Here is a 14,715-nt window from a genome sequence, read left to right on the forward strand (position 1 = left end):
CCTATTTTTTTTAAAGGCAGCTATTTCACACAAGAGGAAGTGTAAATGAACAACAAACAGTATAAACATACGTTTAAGTGCACAATAAATTAAAGAAACGTAAATAAAACAAAGGGAAATAATTTTTTACTTCTAAGATTGGCAAGAATGAAAAATATTGAAATTCCTTAGGGGCTGAGGATAATGTAAAGAAACAAACTCTTTCATATACTATTGGGAAGAGTGTACACTGGTGATTTTCAAGAGAGTAATACACAATTTTTATTACTATTTATAATATGTATGGCCTTTAACCAACCAATTCCACTCCTGAAATTTTATGCTATAGAAATACCTAAATAAGAAGGAAAAGATGTATACGAATGTCTTGAAATATCATTTATAATTGTGAAATACTGGAAATGTCCCAAATGGTCATCAGTTGAGAATTAATTAAATACACTCAAGGTATGCCCATGCAATGGAAATACTTATGGGCTTTTGCAAAGGATGAGGGGATCCTGTATGTTGTCACAGAAGATGTTTAAGAGTAAGTGGGGAAAAGGCTCTGGAAGATAACACACTATGGTAATTTTCTCGTGAAAAAAGTCAGTATATACATATTCAAATGAGCTGCAAGAACACCACCACACTGTTGGCAGTGATTATGTGTGGGGAACTGGATTAAGGCTCAGTGGGGCAAGCTCCCGGGAGCTCTGTCTGATCCCCACGTGCACATATCCGTACGCACGGACACACATCCTTCACCACCACCGCCAGGACCACGTCCTGCCCATCAGGTATCAGCCTGCTGCTTTGGTTTCTCACCTGACTCAATCTGCTTGCAACTTCAACCTGTTCCTTATTCCGTGGTATACTAAGTAGGATGGCACGGGTTTGCAGAGAATTTTCAATCATAATACCACCGACTAGAAGTTGGTTTGCTTTTTTTTTTTTTAATCACCATATGCTTTGTAGACAACATCAGGACAAACTGTTTCTGCTCCCCGGGAGGGCTGCTCTCAGCCCCCTCCCCTGGCAGCGGGTCACTACCATGCGTGACTTGTCTGGCCGTGAGTCCCCACGTGCCATTTGCTGGGCAGGGCGCCGCCAGGGGTTCCGACAGGCCAGCGACATCATTCCTGCCTTCACAGAGCAGAAGCATCAGACAAGGACACAGACACTAGAAAGCGCCAGGCAGTCTCTCTGTGGTTCAACTTACCGCCCGCATGACCTGCCTCCACAAAGCAGCCTCCTGCCAGCTGCCCTGGATGAGCCCGATCCTCACCCCTCCTACCTCCATGCCCTCACGCTGCCCTGCACCTGAGACCTGTTTTTCCTCACCCTGGGAAAGAAAATGAGACTCCGATCCTTTGGTCTTATTTTCTCCCACGCCCACCTTTGCCTCCCTTTGTCTCCAGGGTCCAGATCACCACTCAACCCTCCACTTTGCTCCTGAGTGTGACCTGAGCATTCCTTCCCTGGGATCCTCCCTAAAACCCTGGAAACATACCTGTGGGAGGGAAAAAAGGTGAAATGGTTGCTCAGGACTGGCTACCTGAAAAGCCTTTAGCGGGGCGGTCAGAGGCCCCTTTCCCGTGCGCGTGGAAGTGGTGTTTCCCCAGCAGGCTTCTCTGGAGCAGACGTTCACTGGAGAGGGAAGGGCGTTACTCCATCAGCTTTAAAAATAAGCACTGCACGGAACAGAAAGAAAGAAAAGCCATCCACCCGGCTTAACCTGAGCCTTGTAACAGAGAGGGGAGTGTGTGGGGAGAACAAGAGGGATGGCCAATTAATTACCCTCAGAAGCAAAGGTAAGAGTTGAAGATTACGAGACCCATTTACAGGAGGAAATAGACCCATCATTGAGCCTAGAGAATGGACGGATTGTTTAGGGCCAGAAACGCGTCTCAATGTTCAGATTTCATTCCTTTTCTGGAGCTTTGGAGAGAGGAAGGTCATCGCTTGGGCTTGGAAGGGACACTTAGCCGTGGGTTCAGACTGGGAGGGGCGTGGTTGTCTGGGGTCCGGTTCTGGCCCCACAGGCTGCCCCCTCCCTGCGGGAACAGGAGCCGGAATCCTCCCTGGGAGCTGAGGTAGGCCGGCTGATGAAGGGGTGCCCCCTGTGAGAGGCCCCTCCATTAACATCACAACAGCTGGTGTCACCGACCCCACAGAGCAGCTGGGCCCCAAATGCAGGGTAACCCTAACCCCCAGTGATGGAAACAGATAGAAGGCGGCGCTCCCACACAATGCCCGGCCCTCCGCTTCTCTCCTCCTCCTCCTCCACTTCCTCCAGAGCCTTTGTCTTCTGGTCTCCTGGGCCTGGAGGCTTTCTCCTTGCCTGCACATACTGTCCATTAAATTCAAAACTGCGGCCTCTGGGGAAAGGGGCTGGTACTTTTGCTCCTTCCTTGCCTCAGCTTCCACTAGCTCTTCCCCAAACTTCTCCATCTGGGAAACAGACAAGAAAAGGGGCAAGCTGGTGACTGCTTCACCTCGACCCCTGGTTTGGTTTGATTTGCTTCCCCAAGCGCGGCTGGTCCCTCTCCGGCCAAGGCCTTGGGCGACACGTTGCACCAGTCAGTGCTCAGAGTCAGCAGCTGTGGGAAACGTTCTGGGAGGGGATTTGGGTTCAGTGTGGCTTTGACAGCTCAGCCTCCATGCTGGGCCCTCTTGTCTGTGATCCCCTCAACCAGCTGGAAGTCTCTGGGGAGGTAAAGCTGGAATGGTGGCCGTCCTGGTCTTTAGGCGTGACCTGGGGTTTCTGTGGCAGAGCTGCGGGTCTTGGCAAATTTCCTGCCAGGAACACGAGGCGGGGAGTGGAGGTGAACACTCAGAGCAGCTGGCTTTTCCTCCCAGGGAGAGCTACACTTCCAGAGGGATTTGCTTATTATCCAGGATGCTAGTCCTGAATCTTTCTTAGGCATCACTGGAAGCCACGTACCTTCTAGCCAGAAAAGTGAGCGGATGCAAGCCTGTGCACACGTACACACACACACACACACACACACACTCCAAGGGCTCACGGACCTCTGGTCAAGAACACCTGAATTCTAGGAGGTCAAAGTTTTGGCAGAGAATCTTCCAGATGGTGTTGAGGGGACCAGCTCTACTCTGAGCCAGGCAGCTGGCTGTCTGATCTGAAGGGCTGGTACCTCTGTGTCTCTATAGGTGATCAAGGGGCCTCAGGACTAGTGATGGGCTTGCGGAGGGGCAGCCAGGGGGCAGAGAAGCCCTGGACACTTCTGCTCAATGCTCAGCCACAAGGTATGTTGTGGAACTGGAGGGCGGGCAGGAAAGCCTTAACTGGCTCCTGGGCCGTGGCAGGGGACCAGCTAAGCACCGGGACCGTCCACGGCCCATCTACACCCCGCACCAGCCCTGCCAATGAGGCATCATCTCCTGCTTTCCCTGATGAGGATCAGGAGATTGAGGGAGTTAATTGTTCAATGTCACCCTGATAAGTGGCACAGCAAAAACTGAAGCCCGGGTCTCAGGCAGCAAATCGTCAGACTTGTTACTGAAAAAAGTCTTTCCAGCCTCTTCCCATGGCTTCCCTGCCAGCCGAGGGGACAAGAGGCTGGGAGTTGTCACACAGACATTTCGGACCTTACTCACCATGGTTTCGGATATGCCTCCCGGGTTCCTCACCCTCCTCCCAGCCCACGCCGGGCTTGGGCCAACTTTTTGCTCTAATGAGAAATATCTGCACCTGAAATTATTTCCACAGCGTCACAAAGTTTGGATTGAATTCCCTGCAAGCCCGGCTAGTTAACATCCTGACTTCTCTGTGCTGTCCTCCGTGACCAGAGCCGTTCCTACCCCAGGCCATGACGCCTGAGTTGAAGACTGGCTCATTTCCCTCCTTGCCCCAGCCTGGCTTTCTTCTGGATAATCCCTCACGGCTCCAGCCTTAACCAGGAGCTCGGCCACGGCAGGGCCAGTGTTCAAAACGCACTGAGCCTCGAGCTGCAAGCTGCCTAGCCCAGCTCTCCACAGCGATCAGGCGCTTCAAGAATGATTCCTCCCAGTGATGAGGATGCTAATGTTAACGGTACAGCCAGGAAAATCTAACCCAGAAGCCTGGAAGGTTTCCAAGGCTTCCTCCTCCCCACCAGTCCTGCTCTGGTCCTCTGTCCTCTGTCCAGCTGAGGGCCTGCAGTGTCTACCAGAGGGATCACCAGCGTGGCCACGCTGTGCCCAAAGGGGCAGAAGAACGAAAAACCAGGAGACAACACTGTGGCTTTTGAACAGGTACATAGGCTGTCTTCTTTAATAGCGGTTAAACAGGGGAACACGTACAGGAGGAATGAACATGCTCTTTCCACACAGGAGGTTTTCTACTAACCAAGAGGCCCCACAGGATCAGAAGCTTCACTAGTGAGTTTTAAAGAAAAAAAAAAATTCCCTTTCGAGTTAAAAACAGACTTTCCTAAATGTCCCCCATAAATGTGTGACTATTTGTGCAAAATGAAAAGGCCGTTTCCAACACATGAGTGAAAAGTAATTGCAAACTCAGGCCAAAAAAAAAAAAAAAAAAAAAAAAGAATTAAAAAAAAAAATAGGCCGCGGAAGCAGGCAGGTGTTGCGTCCTGGGAGGAGGGCGGCTCCGGGAAAGGGGACTTTTGCAGCAGGCCCCGAGGAGCGCGCTGAGAGGCCTCACGGGGAAAGTCATGGCCAGTGCCGATCTTGGGGATAAAGGCCCCTCACTGAGCAAGTGTGCAGGGCAGCGGGCCTGGCTTGGAGGCCTGGGAGACGGTTAAGGCCTGCAATGTGATGAAAATACTGGGAAATGCTCCCTGGAAGCTACACATTCCCTTTGCCAAGGGGGGACTCTCTGCTGGTTCGTTTCCAGGTCCTGTTCTCCTCCACCATCAAAGCTTCATTCCCAGTTGACTCAAAGAGATTTTGCTCCGAAGTAAGTTCAAGCTATGCCAGTTACCTAACCTACTACTGAAAGCCACTAGGGTGCCAAGCCCGACTGTCCCTTCAGGAATACAGACCTGGTTTTGCCAAGAACTTGACCAAGGGTTCTTACCAACTAGAAGGCCAGCTACCCACATTCTCGCCCTCTTACTGAGGCCTCGGGGAACTTCTAAGTCTCTGGGCATCTGAGATCAGATCTTAGAAGCCTGAGGGCCATGGGCACCGCTGGTTTGCACCAGTCCTCCCGAGGGCTGGCCCAGCCAGAGGCCTGTTGGCAGAACTGAAGAATCCTACGTCATCAGTTCAAACGGCTTGGACACGGCTGGCCCCTCTGTTTACCAGCTCACCGAGAGTGTGTCTCCACCGACAGACAGCTCAGGAGCTGAGTGCTGGTTTTGCTAGGGAAGACGGAGGGCAGACTGGGAGGGAAGAAGGGATCCAACGAAGGCGCCACCCTCGGAGTCTTCAGCTTGAAGAAGCGTTTTCCGTGGAAGGACTTCTGCGTGCGAGGCGCAGACTAACCCCCGTCCCTCCATCCTGATCTCTTTCTCCTCAGCCGCTGGGCTTTTCCAGGGGGACAGGTTTGAGGCCAGACCAGCAGCGACAACACTTGAAAACAGCTGTGACCTGCTTAAGGTTCTCTCCATTTCTTTTCAAAGTCTCAGTGCTAAAAGCTGAAGAGATCTTGTAAACTGGGCTCGGGTGAAGGAGGGTGCTTGGGACTGGTGTGACCAGTGTCACCCCTTCCCAATAAGGTCAAGCTTGAAAGATGGCATTTCAGTCTCGTTCCCACGGCCCCTGTCTTCCCTCGGCTACTAAAAGTCTGGGTGGCAGCAGTCAACTCCGAGCCCCGTCCCCGGATGCGGCTCCGAGGGCTGCTGTGGAGCCCGCGTGCAGCCTGGTCTCTCCAGCTTTGGGGATGTCCCCAAGTCCATCTTTTCTTCCCCACAGTTTTCAAGTTGTGATACAACTTGGTGGGGGAGGGGTTTGTGAAAAAGGAAGCACTGCCCTCCCCAGAAGCAACTCAGCAGCTGGCGGAGGTAGTGGGGAATTCTGTCTGATGAGCCATTCCTCCCACTCACCCCAGCTGGAAGTGCCCGTGTGGCCCACTTGTCATCGCTTGGTGATGCGCAGTTAGACTCTTACCAGGAGCCTTACTAGCATCTTCCTGAAGTGTCTCAAAGGGCAGGTTCCTCCGACTGACCCTACAGCAGAGCACCTGTGTTAAGTCTCAGGAGCTCACCTGGGACAGCGGACACAGCCTCCACGCGAGCCGGTCCAGGCTCCCTTTGCAAACTCCAGAGCTTGAGGGACAGGATTACAGGCAAGCTTTCTCAGGCGGAGCCAGAAGACAGCTATGGGGATGGAAGCCTGGGGCTTAAGCAAGAAGCGCTTCTGACCCCGGGCGTGACTTAGGGACAGCTGGACCAGAGGTCACAACCACTAGCCATGGCTGGCCCTCTCTACCTCATCGTGACAATGGCTCCATCCCTAGGGGTATCCAGTCCAGCTATGGCTGTCCCCACAGTACAGAGCTGGTGACATTTCCTTTAAAGATGGTGCCAGAAAGCTGATTTTAAAACATAAAGGCAGGGAGGGTACAGCTCAGTGGTAGAGGGCACGCTTAGCATGCACGATGTTCCAATCCTCAGCACCTCCATTAAAAAAAAAAAAATCCAAAAACCCACAAAGGGACAATCCCAAGCAATCTTCAGGTTTTACCTAAGGGTAAAGTAAGGGCCATTTTCAGGTTTCTGGAATCTGACTATCCCAGTGACCCCGCAGGAGGAGGCCAAGTTGGAGACTTTCTGCCTACAGAAATAACTGTTGACCTATGCTCTGAACCAAGTGCCCTGACCCTGAAAGAAGGAAATGAGAGGAACGGGGGAGGGGCTGAGGCTCCGATCCCACTCACACTGGCTTTCAAGATCCCGTAGAACCCCTCCTGGTGAGGGGACAACGCACACACAGTCATGGAGTCCAGTTATCACCACTGCATACGCCACCCTACCTTGCCCCTGAAAAATGAGCAGTAAAAGCACCGTGTTAGATCAAGGCTAAAGAAAATGCCATCCTTGGGGGGACTGCGGTGAAGCCATCATCTTGCCACAAGCCAGGCTTGTACACCAGCCAGTGAAAGTCAGTGGACAGAGGAGATGAAGCCCTGAACTCCAGAGCCGTGGGCTGGTCTCTCATATATTAAACAGTAGTGTCCTCCAGGCCCTTTCCTTGTGCCGGCGAGAACCAGCCTCACTCACCTAGGCAGCGAACGGGGCGCCTAGGAGGGAGCAGGATGGACTTTATCACCCTCCGGCCCTACTCAGCTGACCTCTCGGTGCCGAGTCCCCATTCTGTTGGTGTAGTTCCTGAGCCCCAGACCTAAGCCCAGAGCCACGGAAGACAGGTGATTCCCCAGAACACAGGAGAGCGGAGTATGACTTCCCCCGAGCCCCAGCCTCGCCACGTCTCATGTACTCGCTTCCTCTTGTGCCTTTTTCACTACAGGGAAAGGTTAGGCGCATACTGTACACAGGTTATTAAAAAAATACATCTGCTCTCTTTGAAGAAGAATGCACAAAGGCAGGGCCGGCCGGCGCTGCTGCGTCCCGGGCTACGGGGCTGCAGCGGGCAGCCTCGGTGGCCCGAGGCCAGCCTTCATGAGTGGTGGCTGCTGACAAGTCCCCGGAGCTGCTTGGCCACAGTGTCAATCAGTTTCTGCTTGTCTCGCTCATTTTTCCGAAACTGTGCAAACATGTTGTTCTTGCGGCTAGTGTCCTTCATCCTAAACAGAGAAGGAAGGAAAGAGGGCACAGGGTTTGAGGCGACAATGGTGGACAGTGTGTCTTAACCACCAGAGTGTTTCCACCGTCAGGCCCACAGTCAGGAAGCTGCCCTGCCCTGGCCTGCCAGCGGCAGTCACCTTTGGTAACCAGTCCAGTGCCAGCTATGGCCAACCCCTTATCTTCCACACCCACCAACCTGCTTCGTTCCCTTCTGGCCCTGGGGGAGCCCCGGCTGTAGGCATCTGGGACCTGCTACAGCCCCGAGGCTCAATAGGGTCTTAGAGAATGTCTAAGGTCTTCTCACCTCATGAACCTAAATCCTTTGCGACCTCAGAGCCGGTATTTGAAAGTAAAGCAGGACAATGCTCTTAATTAGCAATTCCAAAAGAAGGCAAGTAACTGAAAGCCACGTGTCTTTCTAAACCTCACTCTAGCTGGCTAGTCTGTCCTACCCCTGACAAAGCTAAGGGCTGGACTGATCTCTTTTCCTTTGTCTCAGAGGAAGGGCCCAGAGGTGGTGAGGTGGCTAAGAGGGCACGGGGTTGAGGAAAGCAGGTGCCCAAAGGCTGGGCCACCTTCTCACTCGATAAACCAGGACTCGAGGCAAGAGAAGCCCCATCGGCCGCCGACATCCTCAGCCCCTGACCTTTGGACAGCTTTCTAACTGGCTCATGCTGAAGCTCCCGAGAGGGCAGCTCCCTAGAGCACAAACCATCGGCAGTTCTGGCCACTGATTCTGCCAGAAGGGGAGACCTAACTGGGAAGCGTGGAGGGAGAAAGATGGGGCCAGGCTGCAGCTGTCAGAGAAACCCCCAAGTCTGCCCAAGCAACTGTGACAGAACCCAGGAATCTGTTATCCCTTGAAAGGGGCCCCTGGCCCCTGACATCTGTTGGTGATGCTGACTCTGGCCCCAGCCCCTGCACACTGGCCCTCCAGCCCGCAGAGAGCGCTAATGTTAGAGAATGAAGAGCACTGCCCAGATCCATCTCTCCCTGGGGTGGGGCTCGGTGGCTTTTCACCACCGTCTCCCCAAAGCTGGGCCAGCTCGCTGACCTCTCAGCCCCCTGGCCGGCATGGAGCTAGGGGAGGGGAGGGGAGGGAAGGAACCAGGCACTGGGGACTGGGGAATAAACTGCTCCCAGGCAGACCTCCCAGGAGCCTCTGGTCAACCTGGCCCTTTTTTTTTTTTTCCTGTGGGGTGGTCCTGTGCAGAGGGACAGATTAGAGCCCAGTGGATCGAAAGGCCAGAGATCCTACCAGGGCATTGATAGCCAGATGGTAAGGAGGTTCTGATGAGGACCAGAGCTTTATCAGTGACAGCCACAGACGAACTGAGACCTCTCTCGCCCATCTAAGCTCTTAGGGCCTTCAGGCTGGGACTATTCATCCAGCAAACTCAGAACACTGCATACAAGGTACCACCACCCACACGTGGAGGCCTGCGCTTGGAAGGGAGGAAGAAGGAGAGACCACAGAAGTTCAGGGGGTTAGGTTGAAAAGAAAGCACAAGGATCCTCAGGGCGGTGGCGATGACCGCATTCGGTCCCTTGCACACAGATCGCACAGCTATGCTTGTGGAACTGCCTTGGTTTGGATTTTTTTATCCCAGAGAACAACTCCTTTGCCTTTGCTGAATATACGATCAATCTAAATAAAACCAACACAAAACTCAAAACGAAAAAAGAAAGGAAGAAAAATACTTCCTAACTTTACAGGACACTTTCATTTAACATCCTAGGTGACCATTAGTTTCATGACTCCTTAAAGCAGCCCAGAGACAGGCGGCCAGAGCTGGCCTTCTGCTCCCCTAGGGAGCTCCAGAAACAAAGTAGGAGAAAGAGGGAAAGAGGACAGTCTTTGGGCCCCAGAGGCTAGGATGTTTTAGCCACCAAGGCCTGGAGTTGGGACGACTCGAATGATAACTCAAGTACCCCAAGGGCTGATGGTGGCACGCTGGTTTGTCTCAAACCAAAGGAGAACCCTCCCCACCCTTGTCGCATCCGTGAGCCCAGGATCCTGGTCTACTTTGTCTATAGGCACCCCTCAGTGACACGGGGGCCTCTTCTCTTTCTTGGATGTCCTCACCAGGTCTTCGGGTCTTTCCGTGTCTCACCCTAAGTAGTGCCAGGTTGAAAAGGAGAGAGTTTAAACTCTGGTGGTACAGTTGGCTGAGGGGAAGGCAGGAACGGGTCAGGTAAAGGGACTGATTCCTATGAGGCTGGGAAATACGGATTTTAGTGATCTGGGTGGCCTCTGGCCCTTCTGTATTTGGAAGGAAGCTCTTAGCCCCTGCCGATGGTGAGGGCTGAGCACGCGGCTTTACTCCTGGCTGGGCCTCCAGGGTGCCACAGGGAGGCTGATTGTTCTGGCCTATGGTTGATCCTTAGTATTTCTCGGATCTAGAGATTTCTGAGGAACAGAGGAGTGCAGACCTGCTGAGAGAGGCAACTAGAGGCCATTTGGACACGTAGTGAATGTGACATCTGAGCACCAAGTCCAAAGCCACTTCAGCGGGGACAGAGAACCCTGGGGTGCGGCCTGGCCTCTGATAAAGAGTCCTCCATGGAGACACGGTCCCAGATGTTAAAGCCATGGCCTCACCACGGGGAGGGAGGGGAGACTTCTGAGGAGCTCCCTTCTTTCAGGGCCGCGTTTCAGGTCCCGGACTCGCAAGAGTTTTGAGTGTGCCAGGAAGCTGGGTGGGAGCCACCCTTCACCTGGCACCGCTGGGGGAATATCCCTGTCACCACTCCCAGCCCCACAGGAACTGGTAAGCCAAGGGTCACTCTAAGGACCAAGGAGAGGGGAGGCAGCCAGCCAGCTGGCACCAGGCTGGTTTAGTAGATTAGTATGTCAGGGTGGGGACAACTCACAGGGCAGGGATTTTAGTGGAGTCATTAGTGTCAATGAGGAAACCAGAAGGACTTGCCTCAAAGTGATGGAAAAGGCCCGAGTGAATAATATACTTACTCTCTAGATATCCTAGGGAAGGTAGGTCATTGGGAGAGAACCATGGGAAACAAAGTTAAAATGGAAACATCAGTCTCTGTCTTGGTCTGGGGAAAGCTTCACTGTGGGCTCTTAGTTTCCTGGCTCCAGACACGTACCTCTGCGTCCTGCTCTCGCCCGCTCTCCGCCTCCTCCCTTCTCTCCCTCATCACGCTGCCCAGTGGGAAAGTACGCCTTAGCCTCTCCTTCAGCTTAAGGCTCCACTCTGGCCTCCTTAGACTCCGACCCTTGCCTTCCGATGGTTTGGGACCTGCCTGACTGGCCATATTATGGAGACTTACTACACTGTCTAGATGCAGGGTACTCTTCTAAGAAGCTTCGAAGAAGTCAGGGTTCTCTGGTTTGATAACAAGAAAAAGCTTCCCTTTATTACATGGGTCTTGGTGCTCTGAGCAGCCAGTTCTCAACTTGGTTAGCAAAAGCCAGAGCAGATGTCAGCATCTGAGTGACTCACTGGTTAGTGAGGTGTTCTGGAGCCAGCTAGCGCACCTCTGCTTTGGAGAGGCTACGGCTCTGCGGCAGCGACCTTTAACTGGCTAGTGGCTGCCTAGGGCAAGAACTAGGCACCTCCAACACAGCTTTCTGGGCATGGTCAGCACGATAAAGCTCAACCTGGCGGCAAGGGGCGAGGGGGCAGGTGAAGGTTTCAGCAATTTTGGGAGCTTCTCTGCTACAAACCAGAGAAGCCACCTGTTCTGTGGGGCTGGTCTCTATCCATCATCCATACCCCGGATGGCTGGGGCCAGGCTCGCTCTGTTCGCCAGGCTGGCCTGAGCCCCAAATTAAGGCCTCTTCCTTTCTCTTCTTGTTGTCTCTAGTGACGCTCCAAGGTGATGTCAGAGCCCAGCTGACTCATACTTGCCCTTGCTTGTTGGGGCTCAAGAATTAAGAGGCTACAAGAGGAAGTCAGGCCTGCCAAATCCAACGATGGACACTGAGCACCTATGGCAACTTCAAGGATGGGGCCTCTTTCCTGTCTTTTCAGGCTATTGGTAAAGAGAAAATTATCCTCCAAACCTCCCCCCACCCCAAGCCCCTTTCCCCACCTCTCAACGCAGACCACCGACCAGACGGGGTACTTACTTCTCCAGCAGGGTCAGAGCTGTCACTGGGTTTACCCGCAGGTACTTGCAGTTGGGCTGACCATAGTCAGCAAGGTAGGTGGACCAATCCCACTGGATGAAGAGATCCAACAGCTGTAAAAGATCCAAACCCCGGCCCCAGGGATTAATCAGACAGACATGACAAACCAGGATCTCAGAAACCCCCATCATTCCTTATTACCAGCTGCAGTAGATTTTAACAATAAAAGTAAAACTGTCGTAAGAAAGAATGGCTACAGACTAACGCAACTAAGGAAACAGACAAGTAATTATTAGAAGGCGGAGTCATCTCAGCTAGAAGCGCCGTGATGCTGCTGTGAGTCCGTGCTGGCAGAGGCAATGTGAGTGTAAAGACACTTACATTGGACGGAATCAAAATGCAAGACTCGCATAATAATCACTCATTCACTTAAGACATACTTCTCAAACGGCTTCCAGGAGCCAATCACCATTCTAGGAGTTCAGAATTCAACAACGAACAAATACAGGTGGATGGAGTCCAATGTCATACATGTGATCGTATGAGCGTTCAGGCTAGAAGGTCTGGTTCAAGTGCCAGTTTTGTGACTTGCTGCATTGACTCTGCCCAAGTTACTCAGTTAATACAGACATATGTACATGCCTATAAACAAACAGGGCATACAGACCACACAGAAACACCGAACCAAGGCATAAATGGGCCATGGAGTGTTTACATGGGCCTATGTCACACCTATGTGGACAGTGGCTGAACAGATGGAAACCAGGGCCATGATAGGTCAGGACAGTCAGGGGAGGCAGGCTTAGTCCCTTACTGAGGATGCAAAGTATGAAACTGGGGTCATGAGTATTAAGGGGGAGTGCCGAGAACTAGATGTGCATTTACAAGAAGATGACGGGAGCTCTGGATGCGTGAACTGAGTTCTGAAACCTTGGGGGAGATCTGGGCTTAGAAAAACGAAATACACTTTGTCAAAAGCTTTCCTTCCCAGCTAGTTTTAGCTCAGGTATCATTCTGGCAAATATTAAAAAATTATTAACTAAATAAAGCTAATAAACCAAAAATACCCAAGCCCAAACCAGTGCCTTTCCAAGGTAGGGGATGATGAAAGGGTAGCTGTTAGTTTCCTTCTATAAACTTCCAGAGGGGATGGTCCCAGACTCAAAACCCTGCAAAGAAGAAGGGACTTCTTGGCATTCTTTCCAGCAATGAGATACATTCAAGTGCTTTTGGACTCAAAGACATTTCTCTTCTTCTCCCTTTCCAGAGATAACCGTTGATGAAAAGTAAATGGCTGTCTCTCTGTGTGGAACAAAGGCAGGGAGGCCTCGAGTCAAATCCAATGCCAGGGCCTGGGTGCTTAGGCATACCTTCCTCCCCTGTCCATCATCACTGCGCAGCCGGACAAACAGGCAGTGTGGGCCTCGCCCTGCTTGGCCAAGCCACCTCTCCCATCCTCTCGCTTAGAACAGTTGTTAGGAGCTGCCTCAGGCAGGATGGGAACTGGCTGAAGTCCCAAACCTAAAACTGAGAAAAGCCCCTACCCCATCAGCCAAGGGAGGGATGCTAAAGATGAGAGGAGGGAGGGAGAGAGACAGACACGCTAGTCGGCCTGGGTTAGCAGGGCCCCGAAGGGTCCTCTCAGGCCTTTTCTAGGTCGTGTCTGTTTTAGCTGGCAAGTAAAAGCGTTTCCACCATCTCCTTTTGCTGCCCCAGGGCCTCTCGGAGCTCTCCTTTAGAAGGGAATCTCCCCTGACTTCCCATTCTAATATTGGTATTTCTATCCTATAGTATCTAGAGACCACTTAAGACTTCCTCCTAAGGGAGCACGATAGACATTTGGAGCGTCCCTGGGTCTAAAGTTCTTCTACAAATCTGATTATGCTTTTCCCCCAAATCCCGAGAAAACTATGAAAAAAGAGAGCATTTTCCTAATTAATTTTTTTTTCTCAGAAAACTTAACAACCTTCGGGGAGCCTTTTACTGTTTGCATGCTAACAAAAGGAACGCGAAAAAATAACAAGTAAGTTTAACTGGAAACATTTGAAAACCTATTTCTTAAAACAATTTTAGGCACTGCTTTTCAGAGGTGGACATACACGTGCATTTAGCAAAATGACCTTCCTTAGTAACGAATTCCTAATTTCAGTGATGGAATGAATGGTATCAGTACTTCCTGATTTATTACAAAGAACAACCATGTCTTTCTGGCTGATGAAACCTGGGTAAATCACCAATGGGGTGTGGAGGGCAGTTCGTAACTTAGCTCTAAGGGTTTTTTTTTTTTACTTTTAAATTTTTGCCAAAGTCTCTCAATGCCACTACTGAGCCTGGGAGCTCTGGGATGACAAGCTGCCTAATTTACCCCACTGTGGGCATGGAAGCGACACAACTCTATTAAGCTCAACTAGTATGAGCCATAGATCACACTCTGGGTCTCTCTGTGTGGCTTTTCCACAGTCCTTTCCTGTGGCCTGTACCCAGGTCTGATGGCCTCTGAGTCAGATGGACATAGACCAGTGTCTGAGTGGGACTTAGCTAAGTTGACTGTGTTGGGGTGTAGTCCTATGGGATGCCTCAGAGCAGTGTCAGAATAAGAGAAAGAGAAAACTGGCAGGCCTGTGTATCAATACAGCACTTTGATTTCCAGACTATGACTTTCAAAGGTGAACGAGGCCCTCTCAGCCCAGCTCTCTGCATACCAGGTCCTTGCTAGATCTCAGTGAGGTCTCTCCCAAGGAGGAAGAACATTCAGTCATCACTAACAATCACATTCTTTTTATTTTTAAATTTTTTCATTTGGAAATAATTTCGATTTATCAGGAAGTTCTAAGAATTGGCGTAGTATAAGGAACACCATACACCCTCCCCTCCCGGACCCATCCATTGTCAACACTTTACCCCCCACACTCCATCACTTACGCTCCCTCT

The 14,715-nt window shown here is 51.6% G+C and overlaps 1 protein-coding gene across 3 annotated transcripts in view; it reads right to left on the reverse strand.

Annotated features, from left to right (window-relative positions):
• Nucleotides 1-924: 924 nt before the first annotated feature.
• EXOC6B (exocyst complex component 6B) overlaps nucleotides 925-14,715 on the reverse strand; it is a 532,267-nt gene continuing 518,476 nt past the window's right edge. For 2 of the 3 annotated variants that reach the window (XM_032497821.1, XM_014551873.2), the window contains 3 exons: nucleotides 11,785-11,897; nucleotides 10,663-10,674; nucleotides 925-7,690 (listed from right to left, as the gene is read on the reverse strand). In XM_032497821.1, coding sequence (XP_032353712.1) covers nucleotides 7,564-7,690; nucleotides 10,663-10,674; nucleotides 11,785-11,897 — 252 coding nt within the window. In that variant the 3' untranslated portion in view covers nucleotides 925-7,563. The remainder of the gene's footprint in view (nucleotides 7,691-10,662; nucleotides 10,675-11,784; nucleotides 11,898-14,715) is intronic. The other variant, XM_006176112.3, reaches the window with a different exon arrangement.

The sequence above is a fragment of the Camelus ferus genome, chromosome 15 (genome assembly GCF_009834535.1).
Source record: "Camelus ferus isolate YT-003-E chromosome 15, BCGSAC_Cfer_1.0, whole genome shotgun sequence".
NCBI classification, from domain to species: domain Eukaryota; kingdom Metazoa; phylum Chordata; class Mammalia; order Artiodactyla; family Camelidae; genus Camelus; species Camelus ferus.